Here is a 15,152-nt window from a genome sequence, read left to right as displayed (position 1 = left end):
ATGATGCATTCTTTTTTATATCTGCTGGATTTGGTTGACTATGATTTTGTTTAGGATTTTTGCTTGTGGTTCATGAGTGAGATCAAACTTAGTTTTCTTTTCTTGATGTATTGACAGGTTTGGGCATCACGCTTATAAGCACTTTATGGATGAGCATTCCATTTCATGGACTTTTCCATATTTTAACTAATCCCTTTAATGGATATTTAGGTTGTTTCCACTGTTTTGCTATTATAAACAATGCTGTATTTGCAGATTCTTGCACACTTCATTAAGAAGGACAAATGCATATTTAGAGATTAATGTCAGAAGTAGAATTGCTTGGCCCAAGGGTATCTAGAATTTGAATTTTTATAAATACTATGTTATTGAACTTTGAAAAGGTTGACAGTTTATAGTCTTACCAACAGTGTATGAGCATCTCTTTCCCCACATGCTTCATTCAGGGATTTAGATAAGCACTTTAGGCAAAAGAAGAAAATAAAACACACTTATATAATATTTCTCTCTCACCACATGCCTTCTACTTCACAGCCAAATTATTTTTTGAAACAATGCTACATGCAACTCACCTCTCACACACTCATCAACTAATCTAATCTGGCTACTACCCCTGCCAGTCTACTGAAATGGCCCTTGCCAAGGCAATTAACAACCTTCTTGTTAAGTCCGGTGGATCTGTACTCCTGATGTGTGTGTGTTTTTTTTTTTCCCCTCAGTCTTACTTGTCTCCTCAGCAGTATTTGACAAGTTAGCCATGCCATCGTTCTTGAGACATTCTCCCTGGAATTTTATGATGCTTTGCTTTCTTCTGACCTTTTCCTACTTCTTCTGTGACTCCTCATTCTCCACTGTGGTTCCAAACCCTGTGCCTGTGTCTTAAATGTTAGTGTTCCACACATTTGTGTTCTTGTCTTACTCTATCCATTCAGGTGACCTCATCCTTAATTGTGGCTTCCCCTGTAGTTGCCATCTATGTGTTGAAAACTCTTGACTTTTTTTTTTTGTTTTTTTTTGCAGTACGCGGGCCTCTCACTGTTGTGGCCTCTCCCGTTGCGGAGCACAGGCTCCGGACGCGCAGGCTCAGCGGCCATGGCTCATGGGCCCAGCCGCCCCACAGCATGTGGGATCTTCCCAGACCGGGGCACAAACCTGTGTCCCCTGCATCGGCAGGCGGACTCAACCACTGCGCCACCAGGGAAGCCTGAAAACTCCTGACTTTATACCCTTAGCCTAGTCTCACAACTGAGCTTTAACCTGAATATCCCCTAACATACTGAACATTATATGCGTGGTTCACCCATCAGTTCTCTCAGTCAACATTTAAAAAACTAAGCTCATCATGTTCTCCCTCAACCCTGCTTCGACTCTGTTTCTTGATACTACCATTTATCCAAGGCAGAAGTGTGTGTGTATACTTGTCTTTTCCTTCTCTTTTCACGGCCAGTCTGGTCCTAGATTTTCTCAGATTTCTTATTCTGTATCCCTGTCTCTCTCTTTACTCCAATCCCATCTGCCACCTAAAAGGAAACTATTGTTTCCTACTCAAAACACTTCTGACCCCAGATGTGTGGGGTTGTTTCACACCAGCCAGTTCTCTGGACACCAACTGGGTATCTTGCAGTTCAGTTTTAACACTAACTACCTGGAGCGAGCACAGACCCTGCGAGTTAAGGGCCTGGTCCCCACAGATTGCCCCGGCTCCAGGCACCAGATGCAAGTCACAGATTGTCACCTGTACTTCTTCTGACCAACCAACTATAAGTCATGGTTCCCACAGCCCTCTTCTCAGCTTTGGTAATTTGCTGTAACAGCTCACAGAGCTCAGTGAAACACTTACATTTATTGGTTTATTATAAACAATATAATAAAGGTACAGGATACAGCCAGATGAAGAGGTACATAAGCCAAGGTCTGGAAGGGTCCCAAGCGCAGGAGCTTCTGTCATATGCCATTGGGATGCTTCACCCTCCCAGCACACGGATGTGTTGACCAACCCAGAGGGATTTTTTTAAAATGGAGGTTTCGTCATATAGACATGATCAATTATTAACTCGAACTTTAGCCCCTCCCCTCTCCCTGGTCTTTCTGGTGACCAGCCCACATCCTAAAGCCCATCAAGAGTAGCCTTATTAGGGCTTTCCTGGTGGCGCAGTGGTTGAGAGTCCGCCTGCCAATGCAGGGGACACGGGTTCGTGCCCTGGTCCGGGAAGATCCCACATGCCGCAGAGTGGCTGGGCCCGTGAGCCATGGCTGCTGAGCCTGCGCGTCTGGAGACTGTGCTCCGCAACGGGAGAGGCCACGACAGTGAGAGGCCCGCGTACCGCAAAAAAAAAAAAAAAAAAAGAGTAGCCTTATTGGAACGAAAACATTCCTGATACCCAGGAAATTCCAGGGGATTTAGAAGCTCTGTTTAAGATATTCCTATCTCTCCCACCACTCAGGAAATTGAGTTTATATATAAACTCAATTTATATATGACTCAACTCTCAGATATAAATATATCTGAGACCAGATATATTTATTTCTCATTATGTCTGCCACCACTCTAGTTCAGGCTACCATCATCTCTTGCCTGGATCAGTATAGCAATCTCCACCCCTCAAATCCTTGCTGAGCTGTAAGTGTCTTTCTAAAACATGCTTTATCATGCCACTCCTCAGCACTTGACACACGTACTAGTGTGTACCTAGGTACTCAGTAAATATTTGCTGACTAAAGAGATGAATGTATGGATGAGATTTTTTTCCCCTTCTTTCTTTGTTCTCTTTTTCTTTTAGGCCTTAGAAATTAATCACAGGTTTTAAAGTGAAAACTTCCTTCTTAAATTGATCTGCACAGTTCTTCTTATGAATTTGTCTTTAAACAGTGTAGAGTTTTGAGTAGTACTTCATTCTTAGATCAGTATCTACTTCATTGTTTAAAGGTAGGACTTTATTTTTAAAGTAGAGACTTGTTAGAAATTCATGATCTAGTAGAGCATGGGCTTTTGAGTTTGAATAGGATTTGTCTCTTAAGTTCGACCACTTTAATGTGTCTTTTAAACCTTGAGTTACTTCCCTTTGCGTTTTATCATCTGAACAGTGGGTATAGTATCTACCTTGTGGCATTGTGGAGGACTGAGTAGATAGTGTATGTGAAAGTGTTTGGTATATAATAGGAATTAAATAAATTTGGAAATTACGATATAATGCTATCATATCAACTACGTACTATATTAACATAATTTTTGTCTTACAGATAGTGTGTGTACCATATCAGTGGCGTGTAACTATGCTCATCATTGTTCTTGTCAATGCCTTTGTTTCAATCATGGTAGAGGTAAGCACTTTACATAATTAAGTGGCTGCCTTGCTGCTTTGCAATTCTTGGTGATTTAATGGTAATGGGGGAAATGGATAGGTAACAATATGGAAGCCCACAAAGAATTTCAGTTTCATTGCAGTTAAATTCATTTAGCCTTCTCTTCTCAACTTTTCCATGAGCTAATAATAGTTATATTAAGAGATAGGACGGAATTCCCTGATGGTCCAGTGGTTAGGACTCCGTGCCTTCACTTCCGAGGGCGTGGGTTCGATCCCTGGTTCGGGAACTAAGATCCCGCATGCCATGCGACGTGGCCGAAAAAAGAGAGAGAGAGAGATGATTTAGCTGAAGTCATAGATGGGAGAAAATAAGCAGTTATAAATCAAAAATTAGTGACAGAGAAAGGAGAGAAGATTGGTGCTCAGGTGGCCCATAAACTGGTAAACCAGTGGCCATGAAATCAGAGCACCACCCAAGTCCTGTGATGTACAGTAAAATCTCCCATTTAAGGGAGGAAAGTGAGGGGGCTCCCTCCACGAAGTATAGTAAATATTAATCATTAGAGAGTTTACTGAAATTGTAAAATAGTGACCATGATGAACTTACCCAGTCTCAGCCTGCTTGCTGGAACTTCTTCCTTGGTATTTACTTCTAAGTTTTCCTTAGAGGGAAGAGGTCTTAAGTACTCTTTGATCCATTTTATACTGTATAGTTATTCTCCTACTAGGATTCCTTTAGGTCAGCTTCTCTAAAAGGAGATAGTAAGTTCTCACTTGCTGCTTATTAATAACATTTGGTCTGTTCTCAGAGCTACTGTTATTCACTCTTACAGTAGCAGTATGCCAAATGAAGGAGGAGATACAGTTGTGATTTTTAAGTTAAGGGTTTCATAGAGTAGGCTTTTGAATTAAAATTAGGTAATTTGTGGGAAACATGTATACTTTAGAGATAATGGCTGTAGACTTGGAAATTATGTTTAATTTGATATTTTTCTAAAAGATGACTTGGTATTTAAATTGGGGCCATAGTGGACAGCATGGTTATTATGGTACTGATCTTTTTAGGTTGCCCATTTTAATGTATTTTTGCTGTTTTATGGACAGTAGAAAGCATGTCCAAGATACTGTACTTTAAAAGCTTTCCTTTTTCTATAGTATAAGTTCATCTTTTCACTCAAATGTTATTTAAGATAAAATCTTTTTATAAAACAATTTCTAGGGAATCCTTTCTTAATCTCCCTTAATTTATTCTTGCTTACTATCAAAAGAATTATTTTTCATCATATGCATATAGATACAGTTGTATATAGATATAGATAATTCACTGTTAAGAAAAATACTTCAGATTATAAGCATTATTTTAATATGGGAAAGCCCTGAGGATTCATACTTTGTAGAAAATTTATCAAGAATTTTATGATGATTTATATTTGTTACAAAAGTCCTGTTGTTATTCTTTATCCTTTTGCAATATAAACTGAAATCCTCTATATGAAAACCAAATCATGTTTTTCACGAATGTCTCAGCATTGTGTGAGCCTTTTTAAATGTATGCGTTAATAAAGAATGACGTAGTCGTTTTTAATTCCTAACTCGCTGGACTATCTCTCAGAACTTCTTCCTTGACATGGTCCTTTGGAAAGTTGTGTTCAATCGAGACAAACAAGGAGAATATCGCTTCACCACCACACAGCCACCACAGGTTGGAAATCAGCCCTTACTCTCAATTCTTCACGTCAGTTGTGTACTCTGCATTGTGTAGGGTGGTATTCTGTTGTGTGTTGCTCAACCTTTTCCTCTGTGCCTGGCATTTCATTTTTTTGTAAGGAGTCCTAGAAGATTCATGGCAAATATTTGTTACAGTCTTTTTAGGACTTCAGAAATTTCATAACTCTCTTTTCCATTCCAATCCATATCTTCTCTGTGTGTGAAGGTCTTGTTCTCAGTGGTAAATTTTTCCATTTCTGTCTGGCTTCAATTTTATGTTTTCGGTTTTTATGAGTCCCGTTAGAGGCTAAATGAGATTTACGTAAATAAAGTTATGGAATGGGAATTGTTTCTTCATGGATCAGAGTCCAAAGGTCAAAACTCTGAGGAATTATTTCTGATTTCTTGTCAGTTACTGTGCCTTAATTTTGGGTGACTTTTTGGTTTTCCCCAGCATATGTCTCTCATCATTTAGAAACATTTTCAGAGAGATCGTGTTCATTTTTATATAAACCATGGTTTAAGGACTTTTGACTTTCTTTGTGGTGAAAAGAAAAGAGAAGCAGATGAATAAAACCCATTTTTTGGTGTTAGGATGTTGAAATTCTTGATAGAAAATATAGGTTAGTCTTGTTTTTTAAACCAGTACCATTGAATCACAGCTCTGAGCAGCTTTTTGAGTATAGAGAACTTGACAGCATAAAGTTCCACTCCCTCATTATTGTGCCCATTGCTGTTTGTAGGTGGGCGATATGCTTTATACACATGAGTTCTAAACCTTTCACTCATCCCAAGCCAGAAATCAGCTTTCCGAATTCAAGAGGATTCCCTGGCGTGGGTCACTCACTTATTTTTAGCCTTCTTTTACCTGAGTAGCTATGTCCTGAGCTTTGCTTTGGTAATTCATCAGGCTTGATGCCTGGTGTAGTAGTATCACAGGATCACTTTATAAGAAGCTCTGTAGAGCACCATTTCCTTTTCTGATGCTTGATGATGAGTAAGGATAGTTTTGTAATAATGTGGTAAGTCTGGAATCTGCTTTAGTTTCTTTTTCTCAAAGCAATGTAAGGCACAGTTGTCCCTAGTAAGTATGACCAGAGCTGTATTAGAGAGAGGCTCAAGTCCCTGAGCTACATCTCCTCTGTGTCTTGGTTACCTCACTACATTGCTTCAGAGGGTTAACTCTGGGTCCTATCATCAGTCCTCATATAAAATATTTGTACTGGCAAGGCCTTGGCCAAGGAAAACATTTCCATTGCGTTTTTAGCTTTTCCAAAGAGCTCTCCAACTATTGATCTAAACAGGAAACGCAGGTTCTGAAGAGGAGCTGTACCCTAAATCAAAAGTGGGTATCATAAAGCTCCTTTAAAACATTTGAATTGGAAAGCCTTCCTCACTTTTCAACCAAAATTAAATGGCAGAAAATTCTATCATTTGCTACATCTTTTTTCTAAAATTGTGTCCTCATTATTTTTAAGAGTTTGTGCCTCTTATGTGAGGTTGTACCTCTGAAGTGTTCTGGGGAGAGAGTGGTCTGAGCAGGGAGGCTCCCACCAGCCCCATGTGTTTACCAGTTCTGAGCACCACTGAGTAGACAAGAAGTTTGGCCTTCAGTTTCTAGGGTCATGTTTTAAGAAAGCATTTTTTAAATCATTGGCTTCAGAAAAGAGAGTTCTTATAACCTCTTAGCACAGAATGCTGTGCTTTCATCTTCCAACACTTCCGTTTGTAGTTTGCTCTCACTGTTCATATTTGTGACCCTTGGAGAGCCCATCAGTTAGTCAGATTACTGTAAGGCTGTAGTTCTCAATTAGGGGTAATCCCCCCATCCTCCCGGGGACACGTGGCAGTATCTGGAGACATTTTTGTCACAATTGGCGGGGGGGTGGGGGTGAGGTTGCTACTAGCATGTGGTGGGTGGAGCCTGAAGATGCTGCTGAGTAAACATCCTACAGCAGCGCCCACGACAAAGACGGTCTGGGCCAGCATGTCAGCAGTGCCGAGGCTGAAAAAGCCTGCCATAACGTGAAAAAGCAAGTAAAGATGAGAGTGACCTGCTACACCTAGGAGCCCATTCTGTGCTCTTTCCTACCAAGAGTCCCATGAGGTCTTCTAAGATCGCAGCTCTCAACCTTCTCTGTTAATGTCCGGGGAAGAACAGCCATGTTTCTTCATTCCTTCCTTACCATATAAACCCAGAGACCATTGAGTAAGGTTCGAAGTTTCACAGCTAAAAAGACCCTGGACTAGGCTCCAGGTCTTAATGCAGTTGAGTTGTGAAGTCGAGAACCTCACCTAGAAATCTCAAGTAACCATGTCCAAAATATCTGGTGATCCGCAAGGCAGCTATGTAACACCTCCAGAATCCTTCCAATCTTAAGGTGTTTCTAACTTCGTTTTATACATAAAGAAACAGCATTCAGTCAACTTGCCATGGTTGTGCAGCTTATGAGTGGCAGAGCTGGGAGTTGAAACCAAGGTTTCTGATTTCAAGAGGAGTGTTTTTTCCACTGTGCCACACTGTCTCACATTATGAGGCCACAGAGATGCAAACTAATATAACAATCAAGTGACAAAATGGAGACAAAGAACAGCTACTGTTTTCAAAACCTACTTTTTATGGTAGATACTGTGAGGCATTTTGTATAAATTCTCTCTAGTTGTTACAACCACCTAAGAGGTTAGGGTAGAGAGACTGAAGATATCCCTGTCTTCACAGATGAGGAAACAGTGTTAGAACTGGAATTCAGGTTCAGTTTTATCTGGGCCCAGGACATAATATTCCTATAACAGAAAGCCTCCATCTGTTCTTTAAAAACGAAATAAACCTTTAGGTGTCATTTTATTTAATAGTAGACCTTTTAGATATTATGTTTATTTGGCCCACTGAGCATACATACAACTAACCTAATTTAGATACAGAAAGATTTTTATATAATAGTCATTTATTTCCCACAGTGGTTCTTTTTCTTATTAATGCACAGTGGCCTCAGTAAATGTCCATTGAATCAAATTGGAAACAGGTTAAATAAACCATTTGTAAATAATCAAAGTTAAAACTTATGTAACTAATTGGTTTTTTTTCTGTAGTGATCTTTAGCAGCTCCAGATGTTAATACTTATTCTCTGACAAAAAAAAGGAAAAAAAAAAGATTCTTGAGATGTAGTGATTTTCAAGTAAGGATATTCATCACAAATGCCTTGGGCTCCACCTTTGATCTACTGAATGAGAAGTCTGCAGTGGAGGGGCCCATCACCTGTGTTTTTCTGTACAGCTTTCCCCGTGTGTGAGATCTGTGCTTCATATTCTCTTTTGAAGAAGCGTTTGTGCCTACCCTGTTTCTGGTAAACTGAGGCTGCTTAGTGGTAGACGTGGAACTGGAGTCATACCGTCATGTATTTTGATAATGCCTGAGAATGTGTCCTGATTATGTTTCCCTTCTGGGGGAAAAAATCCAGATGTTAGCTGTAGTCTTTATGCCACTTAGGGTATTATTCGAGTTTATTTAGATAGAATGCTCATTCTCATTGTGTTTGTCTTATATTCAGGATTGGTATGGAAGGAGAGTTTTATGAAAACCACAGTACCATTACAACATTTTCCCCATAAGCATGGCTTCACAGCTTACATACTGCCTATGGAAACATTTCCTAAAAGACACTGCTAGGAGTTAGCTGGCATTGGGGTTCTGGAATGGACAGCTTGGACTGGTCTAAGAAGCAGGAGAATTTTAGCTGTAGATCTTTTGAAAAGTTCTTTGTGTTTTTTCTGCTGGGCTGTGGTAGCCACTTTGCCTTCTCTGAGGGATACACTTGGTTATTTAACCACTCCTTTCAGGAGCAAATCACAAGATCCAGTTGCCGGGGCTCCTGTGTTCTGCTTCAGAGACTTACCCTAGATGTTTGGCGAGGCCTTGGTGCTCATTCTAAGCCCCGTGATGCTTCACCTCTTCCCTCTCCTTGTGCAGTGCTTGCCTTTGTCCCGTTGCCACTGTCTTTTCTCCCTTGATTTAGTTCTGTTCTAGCATGCCTGTAGCACTGTTTATTTTCTGTACCAGTGAATTATATTGTTTAAGGATGTCTGTGGTATGCTTGTGTTTGTAAATTAACAAGCCTATGCTTGCTTATAGTGTATTTTTTGTGTATGCTGTTTGGGGGAGGTGAGGGTACAAGAACAAAATATGAGTCTAATTATAGTGGAGGGGGGAATCCCTAGTGTTCCTTGTGACTGAATTTATTTTTAAAATTGTAACAAGTATATGTTGCTTTTAGTAGGGACATGAGGATTTTTTTTTTAAAAAAGCATGCACATTAATGTGAAAAGAATTGTGATTCAATTGTGATTCTGTTTGCAGTGGATTTCATTTTAATTTTATTGCTTGCCTCATTTTCCACAGGTGGGGAAATGATGGATTTTATTAGTGTGTGTGTGTGTGTGTGTGTGTGTGTGTGTGTGTGTGTATGTCTTACATTTGAATACACTTGGCTGTGACTTTCCTTAACTCAGCCTGTTTTGCATTGCTTTCAGCCCAGCTGGCTCATCTGGACAGACAAGGCCTATATATTTCTGCCTTTTTTTTTTTTTAAAGTCAGCGTTCACCATTCGCCCTTTTCTGTGATCCTTTAACAATGCTACTTGCTGTAAAATAAAAAGTGACAGCTTTCACATTGATTTAGGAACAGTGAATTTTTTTTCCCCTGCAATTAGACGGAAGAATTTAAACACCTCGGGGAAGAGATAGGTCCAAGTAGTGAACTGTCGCCTCAGATTAAATATTAAGGTTTGTCATGTATACACCTATACCGAAAAGGAATTACTTGTTATTTGGATCATCTGGAGAGTCCTATAGCTAACCTCTTCTATATTCTAATGCTAAATGTTTTCTTGTGGACTTCCTTTGAGGGGATGGTAATAACTCTCTTTTTAGCTATGACAGTAAAGAGGCTACTAGATGAATAATCCTCGAATCTGTATCCCCACTAACCCACCCCACCCCTAATTTAATATAGCTTACTTGTGAAAAACCACAGTTTTTGCCTTTAAATTCTTGGTAATGGTGCAGCTTACACGGTTTTGTCGACAGAGTAAACTAGAAGGCCTTTGAAAGCACGTAGCTATTGTGTATCATGCTCTGCCGCATGCCCACACCCAGTTTTGAAGGAGAGAGCAGTAGGCTCCTGGTGGTTGTCTCAGTACGATGAGACCTACCAAGTCAAAGTGTGAAGGAGTTTTAAAGAGTTTTCATTTTAAAGTATTTTTGCTGTTTTCCATTGGCCAATTTAGAAACCTGTGTTTCAGGATCTGTGTTACAGCAAATTTGCCTTTCTTGATCATGAAGATATTTTGAGAGTTAACATTAGAATGCTTCTGGAATTCTGTGAGATTACAGCTGACCCTTGAATAATGCCAGGGTTAGGGTTGCTGACCCTCCCCACAGCCAAGAATCTGCTATGATTTATATAATTTATAGGCCTACTGTATACAGGGTTCCTCCATATCTGCAGATTCAACCAACTGTGGATCGTGTAGTACTGAAGTATTTGCTAAAAAGATCCACATGTAAGTGAACCTGCACAGTTCAAACCTGGTGTTGCTCACCGGTCATCTTTACTTCAGTTGAGCTTAGACCTGGTTGTAGCCTAGGTTATATGTTGATGGCAAAACAAAACAACCTGGGATTTAAATTTTGCTTTGTAGAAGAAACATCCAAAATAGTTAAGAATTGACTGTTCTTCAGAGGTGAGTATAACTACAGGTCTCTACAGTCATTTAGTTTTATTTCATTTATCTCCAGTTCCAATTAAGACAAATTCTGAGGGCCTGTATTGAATTTACATTTCTGTACAATAACCAGGGACTCTGCTTTCTTGTTCTTCAAGAACTATTTATCTAAGATCCCATCCAGTAAAAACATTGGGATTGATCCGAAGGAATTCTGTTGACAGCAGCGCTTTTTATAATGAAATAATACTAAGAATTAGTACTTGCTTTATAGTTTTCTATGTATCTCTTTCCAGTTGTGGAGCACCAAGGGGAAACCATCATTATAAAATAAAATTGTTTTTTATGTTAATGAGAATGTGGTTTTAAAAGAAGTGATTGACATTAAATAAGATCTAAGTTCTGATTTTGACCTAACAGTATTTACATAATGCTTTGAAAGGTGATATTAACAGTAGCAGGGGTATCTTTACACTGTTTTCTTTCAAAAATGATCATCAGGTGGTTAAGCTGCTAGAAGCAGTAGTACCAAAAGATAGTTTAGGATAGAACGAGGGTTTTCATATTAAATATTAAAAATTTTTTCTCTGCATAGTTCGAAGTTATTCTTAATACATCAGATGTTTTATGTTATGGAATCACAGACTCCAGATATACAAGTTATTTTTAAAATGTATCTGCATACAGGAGGAAGTAGGAACATAGAACTAAATAAAATGAAGTATAAATTCCATGGATACTCTAGAAATATAATCTTAAAAAAATAATGTTCCTAAATAATGGAAAGCTGACTTTTTTTAAGCGTGGTTTTTTTTTTTCTTTCCTTCATGTATTTGTTGTGCTCAGAAGTAATTTCCTCTTATTTTTCTGTGCTGATGAACTCTGCTTTAACAAACTTGTTTAAAAACAACAGCTCTTAATCTACTGGGTGTTCCTTTTTTTCCTTATTTTCTTAGGAGTCAGTGGATTGGTGGGGAAAATGCTGCTTGTCCTGGGCCCTGAACTGTAGGAAGAAGATGCCAAAGGCCAAGTACATGTATCTGGCCCAGGAGCTCTTGGTTGACCCGGAATGGCCACCAAAACCTCAAACAACAACAGAAGCGAAAGCTTTAGTAAAGGAGAATGGATCATGTCAGATCATCACCATAACATAGCAGTGAATCGGTCTCAGTGGTATTCTAGTAGCAGTGTTGAGGAGAATGTAAATGTAGGACTAAATCTGATCCTGTGCGTCAGAATGGCACCCTTTCAATTTATGTCCCTTCCAATATAGTAGCTGATTTGAGGTTTTTTTTAAAACAAAACAAACAAAAAGAGATTGGCCTGTCAGTTAAATTAATAATCAATCTTCAAAGTCCTATACCTTCATTCAGTAACTCTAAATATTACATATATTTCCAGAACTTGCTTGATTGTTATCCTCAGTGATATTCTTTATAGGGTGCAGAAGAAAGTTGGTATCTGGAAGGTGTTTAGATATTAGCTTCTAAGACTTTAGTTTATGCCTTTAAATTTATTTTCACAGCCCCCTTATTAGAAAAAGTCATCATTTATTTACAGGCCCTAAATTTGTGGTTGATAAATAAAATGGGTGTTAATTAGCCTCCAATGAAAATAGGTACAAAGCCTGTTTTTATTTGATTTCAGTATTTCTCCCAAAGAAAACTTAGTATGCATACCACCAGTTCCCTTTAATAGCATAGAGTTAGGAGTGAGTTTTACGGTGTTGCAACTCAGGTAATTTCCATTTATGGTTTTAGATTTTCTGTACAAACTGCCTGGGTTTTATTTTTTCTAATCAGCAAGGTGCTTCACTGCCTTCTTGAGATGACCCTCAGAGCTATTAAGTGGATCTTGTGCTACATCTGGTGTCAGTAGTATAATTGTGCTTTAGTTGTTGAAGCCTTTTCAGAAGGAAAAAAGCTGATTTCTTTTGGCAGTAGATGTAGATCTACCTTTCTAATATCTCTTCATACCTATTTTTTTCCTCTCAGGCTTTATATTATTTTAAATGTCTTTTTATTTTCTTCTACGTCTTTAATTACCTAAAGACATAGGATAATAGTTTTTTGTTTTTTAGTTTTTTGAGTTAGAATTTTGCCTCCTAAAATTTTAAAGGTTTGATGTATGTCTCTCCTGTCGATGATGAGGCTTAAAAAAATGAGTGGTTTTGAATGACTGCTATTTTTTCAAAGCTGTATAAACCTGGCGAGTTTGTTTTATGCCATTAGGTGGCGCCAGAGGTCAGAGTTTACCTATTTTGGATTGGGTGTTTACGAATGAGCATATTTGGTTGTGGAAATTTCTGGGAGAAAAAAAAAATGAAATAGAATTAAAAAGAAAAGTCATTCATTGAGCCAAAAGAAATGTGGAAGATATTTTCCACCTTTCTGTTTTGCCTGGTTAATGTTTAAATTCTAAACAAAATTAAGGTAATCTAAAAATGCCTTTATAGGTAAGATCCAGCGGTTTGGCAAAGACCAAAGTTCTGATAAACAAGAAAACTGATACTGCTGTAAAGTGGACACTAAACTCCTAAGATTGTGTGATCTTATCCTGTGCTCTTCCTTGACCGGTAGCATGCTTGTGCTTTATACTTCTAGCTGATCATTATTTTCCTGATACATATTTACCAATTTGGTCAGATGTTACCCAGAACCATAAAACTAAATGGTTCTCACTTTTTATGCTGCAGAGACCTGATGATTTTTGGTTAACCGTAGAAAAACGTATGTTACACTCAGGATCACTGTTAACTGCTGTGGCCACTGATGATTCTTACAAAAATATAATCAAAGTTTTCCATCAAAAAAGTATGATACTATATTAATACACATTAGATGATAAGAACAATTGTTCCATGAATGATTCTATGAAGCTATGCATCTTAGACCTCTTGAGCTGTGAATTAGCACTGTTTTTATAGTTACTTACTCTCTTTATCATTTTATAATTTCCACATTCAGTTCACTTCCAGTACATATGAGTGACAGTCTTCAGTGATCTCCCACGATTGTAAATTTTATTCTTTGATTTAAATACTGAAGCATATAATTAAAGTAATTGCTAAGTAGCAGCTTAAAAATCCAACTATCAGATTGTATTTAACATCTTTAAGAGCATGATCATAAAGAGCTATATTTTTGACAACCTCCCCCCCTTTTTTAACATTTAGATTTTATAAGGGTTTTATATCACATCTGTCCATATTGTTTTCAAAGGAATGAGGTTTTTAGGTTGGTGGACAAGACAAAGCATTTGTAGGAGGTAGATTTGAACATAGACAAGGTGGGTTGTTCAGGTTGAAATGGATGGCTTCCAGAATGTGATTTGAAGAATGCCTGTGAGTCCAGGTGTGGGTCCTTCTTAGTGCCATAGATAGACGAGTCCTCTCTCTGTAGGTCACCATTACATAGTAATTTTAATTCTGAATTTCACATTAAATTATTTGAGTGTATACAGATCTAAATTTTAAAATCTGTACATATATTATTTTGACGTATTAAGATGAATAAATATTGCTGATTTAAATTTTATTTATGCACATACCTAAAGGACAGAAATGTCCAGGAAAGTAATTGTTAAATAATATGTAACTTTTTAACTTTTGAAATAAATAACAAGATTTTTAATGTGTGTCTCCCTCAGGGTTGTTTAAAGTTTTTTTTCCTCCCTCAGATATAAATAGTGGTAACTATATGTTTTGTATCTTTTAGCACCAACTGCTGTAAAGCAATGCTGCAAGTAATGCTTGAATAAAAGTGGCTAAGCCAACAACAAAAGAAAAACTTTTTATATTAGTTTTATAATCCCTACATTCGAAAGCTTTCCAAATTGTACTTGCATTTAAATAAAACTGTTGTAGTTTTTACTATTCATTTGGTTTCCCATGTTTATGAAACTACTGCACAGTTTCAAAGGCATGGAAAATTATATCAGTGTTTATGTACTCTGTTCCCCCAAACGGCTATGGATCCAATGTCCAGAGAAGAGCAAAATTCCAGCTTTAGAAAACATTCTAAGATTTCATGCATGCAGTTTTGACATATCTGAAAATAGGCTTTTTGTATATTTATGGTGGGAGGTGGTTGGGAACTTTTAACAAAATGTTAATTTTTGTACAGTCTGTAGGCATTTACACATATTTTTAATGTATTAAGATTTGGTAATTATGTGCACATTAAATTAATAAAATAATTACTCCCTGTTATGATTTGTGAATTCCCTGAGACTTTGGATTTTTTTAAGTAACTTTATATCAGAAATGATACTGCATCTTTATATTTTTTAAATAATATTGCTGCTCAAGAATGGTACCCTGATGTCAAAAAGGCATACATTCAGAATTGTACATTCAGCACTGTAAATAACCTTATGAAAAATTTTTGATTGAAGCTGTTCAAAATAAAGATTTGAAT

General features: G+C 37.8%; 1 protein-coding gene across 2 annotated transcripts in view; it reads left to right on the top strand.

Annotated features, from left to right (window-relative positions):
• Nucleotides 1-15,152, top strand: part of ATP13A3 (ATPase 13A3) — a 63,628-nt gene extending 48,476 nt beyond the window's left edge. Inside the window, exons 31-32 of one of the 2 annotated variants that reach the window (XR_456984.1) lie at nt 3,241-3,321; nt 11,691-15,152. Coding sequence is in view for 1 of the 2 variants with exons in the window: in XM_007453141.1 (XP_007453203.1) it covers nt 3,241-3,321; nt 11,691-11,888 (279 nt within the window). In the remaining variant the exon portion in view is untranslated. The remainder of the gene's footprint in view (nt 1-3,240; nt 3,322-11,690) is intronic. The other variant, XM_007453141.1, reaches the window with a different exon arrangement.

The sequence above is a fragment of the Lipotes vexillifer genome, unplaced genomic scaffold (assembly GCF_000442215.2).
Source record: "Lipotes vexillifer unplaced genomic scaffold, Lipotes_vexillifer_v1.1 scaffold1828, whole genome shotgun sequence".
In the NCBI taxonomy this organism is placed as follows: Eukaryota; Metazoa; Chordata; class Mammalia; order Artiodactyla; family Lipotidae; genus Lipotes; species Lipotes vexillifer.
The sequence above is the reverse complement of the archived record's forward strand: the minus strand, read 5'-3'. Positions and strand labels throughout refer to the sequence as shown.